Source organism: Ixodes scapularis, unplaced genomic scaffold (assembly GCF_016920785.2).
Source record: "Ixodes scapularis isolate PalLabHiFi unplaced genomic scaffold, ASM1692078v2 ptg000005l_1___fragment_1__unscaffolded, whole genome shotgun sequence".
NCBI classification, from domain to species: Eukaryota; Metazoa; Arthropoda; class Arachnida; order Ixodida; family Ixodidae; genus Ixodes; species Ixodes scapularis.
In genome coordinates this window covers 1,988,296-1,992,105 of record NW_024609885.1, presented here as the reverse complement: position 1 = coordinate 1,992,105, position 3,810 = coordinate 1,988,296, and the positions used below count along the sequence as shown (strand labels likewise).

At 45.4% G+C, this 3,810-nt stretch overlaps 1 protein-coding gene across 1 annotated transcript; it reads right to left on the bottom strand.

Annotated features, from left to right (window-relative positions):
* Positions 1-229: 229 nt before the first annotated feature.
* On the bottom strand, positions 230-1,386 carry LOC120847426. Its single transcript, XM_040219176.1, has 2 exons — positions 1,279-1,386; positions 230-1,093 (listed from the first exon to the last, which is right to left on the bottom strand). Exons 1-2 carry the CDS (start codon positions 1,384-1,386, stop codon positions 230-232), a joined length of 972 nt encoding a protein of 323 aa, XP_040075110.1.
* Between the last annotated feature and the right edge of the window lie 2,424 nt (positions 1,387-3,810).

The window sequence follows — 3,810 nt, the reverse complement described above, 5'->3', positions numbered from 1 at the left end:
GTTCTTCTCCTACCCTGTCACGTAGGGCATAGGGAAGAGACCAGGCCTTGCAGAACTTGGGGTTTACCTCTTTCTTTAAGTTGATGTAGGCCACAGGTCCCTTCATCAACCCCGTCCCCGGCTAGAAGAGATCCTTGAAGTCTTCTTTCAGCTTCTTGACCGTGTCCTGCACTTGGTTGTCACTTGTTTGCATGCTCCCAATTAGATGCTCTTCCAGGAGGTTCAATGCTTAGATGACGTCTCGACCACACAAGGATAGACCCGTACAATCCACAATGTACAGTTGTCCTTGCACTTGTTTGTTTCCATACCTTACTGGCATCGCCAGGACTCCCAGCACTGGTAGTTTCCCCAGGTAGCAGTGGAGCTCCTTGATAGTTTCCTGTAGGGGTGGCCAGACCTTATCATTCTTGGAGTATGTGTCCCTAGAAATCATGCACACGGGGGAGCCAGTGTCAACCTGCATGGTCACTTCTACTGTTCCCCACTGGAGCACTTCGTTGACTGAATCAACCGTAGCTTTTGGAGTGTGCACTGTGAACAAGTGGAAAGCCTCCTCTGCCTGTCCTAGCTGTGCTTCTTCCGTGAGCAGGTTGGCCTGCTGCTTCTTTCGGTTGACCGCCGGTGTCGACTGAGTGCGAAAGCACCGGCTCGCCAAATCTCCCTGCTTGTTACACGTGAAGCACGTCGTTTTCTTGTGTGGACAGTTTGGCTGGTCATGAGAGCTGTCTCCGCAACAAATGCAGGGCTGCGCAGTCTTCGTCCGAGACGTTTCCTGCTGACGTCCCTTGTGCTTCTTAAACCGCAAGGCATTCACGTCCCCTGCAGTAGTGCGTAGCGAACTTGAGCCAGGAAGCCGGTCGGCGTTCCGCATTGCTAACTCCGCAGCCAACGCTGTGTCCAGCGCCTCTTTGAGCGTAAGTTTCTTTGGTTTTGCCAGGAGGATCCTCTGCACCGTCTTCTCGCACCGTCCGATGACAAATCGGTCCCTTAGGTTGTTGTCTAGAGCGTCCCCAAAACCGCAGTGGTCTGCGATTCTCCGTAATTCGGCCAGGTAGTCCGCGACGCTTTCCCCCTCATTTTGCTTTAGTGACTGGAACCTGAACGTCTCATAGATCTCGGACGGTTCCGGACTGAGGTGCTGCGTAAGCGCTTTCATGATCGTGTCGAAGGTTTCGTCTCGCGGTTTGTTTGGCGCCACCAAGCTTCGCAGTCATGCATAACTTCCGGGCTAAAAGCGGATATTAGGATCGAACGTTTCCTACCGTTGTCCCTCACCCTGCTGGCGTCGAAGTATGCCTCCAGTCGCTCCACGTAGTTTGTCCGATTCTCCACCGCCGGGTCATACTGGATCGGCGCGGCGTAGAGGGCTTGAGCTTGCGCCATGGCGGCCACCGCTTCTCCTTTGTTCCCGGGCCCCACCGTCACACCGACTAACACCACTTAACGTTCATGTACTGGCGTTCGGTTGTCCTCTCCTTATCCCATCCTCGTCGTCATTGTTAGCGCGTCAGGAAACACAACGTTTTGTAACTCGGGTTCTTTATAGGTGACGAGAAACGTGAATACATTGTTAGAGTACAGGTTACTGACGTCCGACCCTAGTCGGCGTGATGGCGTTGCGCTCGACGATTGTTGTTGCTTTGCCGGAAGAAGGCTGGCGGCTCTGGCCAAGGTTCCCGCTTCCGGCCGCAACAACTACTAATAAATTCATTACCACAGACATCGGCTCTCTTTAAGAAAACGGGCACATCAAAGCAAATAAGGTGCTTGTGTGATGCCACCCTGCAGTTAAAAAGTCAAGCATAGCATAGCATAGCCACTCTAAACCTAAAAATAAACACATGCACATAAGAGTATTGAAAAAATATATGATACTTTTTATTTCCTCTCCAGGGAGCGGAGGGGCAAGGACAAAAAGCTGCATTCAGCTACTTGACGAGGTCCCTGCCCCGATTGAAACGGCAGAGAGAGCAGTGATGACAATGTTTCCTAATCACTCATTTACAAACCAAATGAAATAACAAATACAAAACTACACACATACAATAAAATTGGAGCAGTAGTCAACAAAAGACGTGAGATTTTGTTAGTGAGTGTCAGTGAGCGTCATAAACAGGGATATCACGTGGGGCTTGGTGACAACCTCAAGTATGACGTGATATTGAATCAATTTGTTTAGTAAGTAAGCTAGATTGTGCCTTTTTGATTCATGTCCATATGTTGTTTGAGATGTCGGCAGAAACCATGGTTCTGCATGTCGTGTATTATGGCTTGTGAGATGCTTGTTTAGATTAAAAAATTCAATTATGAAGGTGTTATTTGCGAGTAGGGCAGATCTGTAAAGGCACGTGAGTCTTAGTTTGTATAGGAAAGATATATTTAGGATGTTTAACTGCTGCAAATAATTAGCAGTGCTCTCATTCTATGCGAGATTTGCTATTATTCTAATTGACTTTTTCTGTGCACGAAGGAGGATATGTGTGTTATGTTTATTAGTTGTACCTCATATGGAGATTAGAATATGTTAGGTGAGGAACAAAATGAGCCATTGTATAACATTTTCTTAATATTGCATGGTAGGCTGTATCTATGTTTATTTACCAGCCCATTTTTTACCAGCCATTCGGCTTTGTTCGGCATTCGGCATTATTACCAGCCCATTTATTTACCAGCCATTCGGCTTTGTACGGATGTGATTAATGGTATGATAGTCCCATGCGAGGTGTTCTGTAAAATGAACACCCAAGGATTTCATTTCACTTACAACTTCTATTTTCTGGTTGTCTAAATGAAGATATGTTGGCCTACAAGTTAATTTGTTTCTGGGTCTATAGAAAATCGCTCTAGTTTTATAAGGGTTTATTTGCAGACAGTTTGCAATGATGTATCTTTGCAAATTTCTAAAAGAGCTATTTGCTTCTGAAGCTATATCAGTCGGGTCAGTACCAGTAAAAAGAAGTCATATCATCGGCATAGGCTATTATTTTTGCTGATGTCATTATGTTGATAATGTCAATGTAAAGCATGAAGAGAAGAGGGCCTAATGTGCTGCCCTGGGTCACACCTGTTGTAATAGTGTCAAGTGGAGATAAAGAAAAGTTTATACAAACAGATTGAGACCGAGGCTGTAAATAAGATTGAATTAATAATGCTGCGCTTCCTCTAATACCATAAGCGTGAAGCTTAAGGTGTAGTATATCATGATTTATGTCGTCAAACACCTTATTAAGGTCAATAAATATTCCAGGTATGAGTTCTTTCTTCTTAAATGCTTCAACAATTCATTCTTTTTGTGTTAATAGTGTGGTTTCTGTCGACCTGTGTTTACGAAAACCAAATTGTGAGTTAGATAGAATATTATGATTGTTAGCTCTTAAAAGCCCATCATGTTTATATCAGTGATAGGAACATGAAACTCGCTAGAAATAATGTTTATTGCTGCACAAGCACAAATAATAAAAGGTATGAAAATACTAATTGAAAGCCATTAATTAGGGCATGGGAATATTCTTCCCTCTGGGCCTTCAGTGCCACACATACTCTTGGTGACACTTGGCAAAACAGGGCACCACACAAAGGTGTACTTTGCAAGTTGTGCATGTGATCTTTGATCTTTTGTCATTTTTGGCCGTGGAGCAGTACCTACACCTCTTGTAGGCTGCTTTGCCCTGTGGGTAATGTGGCCCGTTGGACAGGTGCACCTCATCTGGCACGCCAAGGTTTTTGTTGGTACTTGCTTGCTGCAAGACGCGTCGAAAAGCGGTCGTGGCTGACCTTTCCTTCCATTATAGCCGTTGGCCAACTGGC

Coding starts and splice junctions, on each gene's coding strand:
- LOC120847426 (XM_040219176.1), bottom strand. CDS start 1,386: ATGGCGCAAGCTCAAGCCCTCTACGCCGCGCCGATCCAGTATGACCCG. Junction 1,094..1,278: donor CATACTTCGACGCCAGCAGG/GTGAGGGACAAC, acceptor TTCAGGTTCCAG/TCACTAAAGCAAAATGAGGG.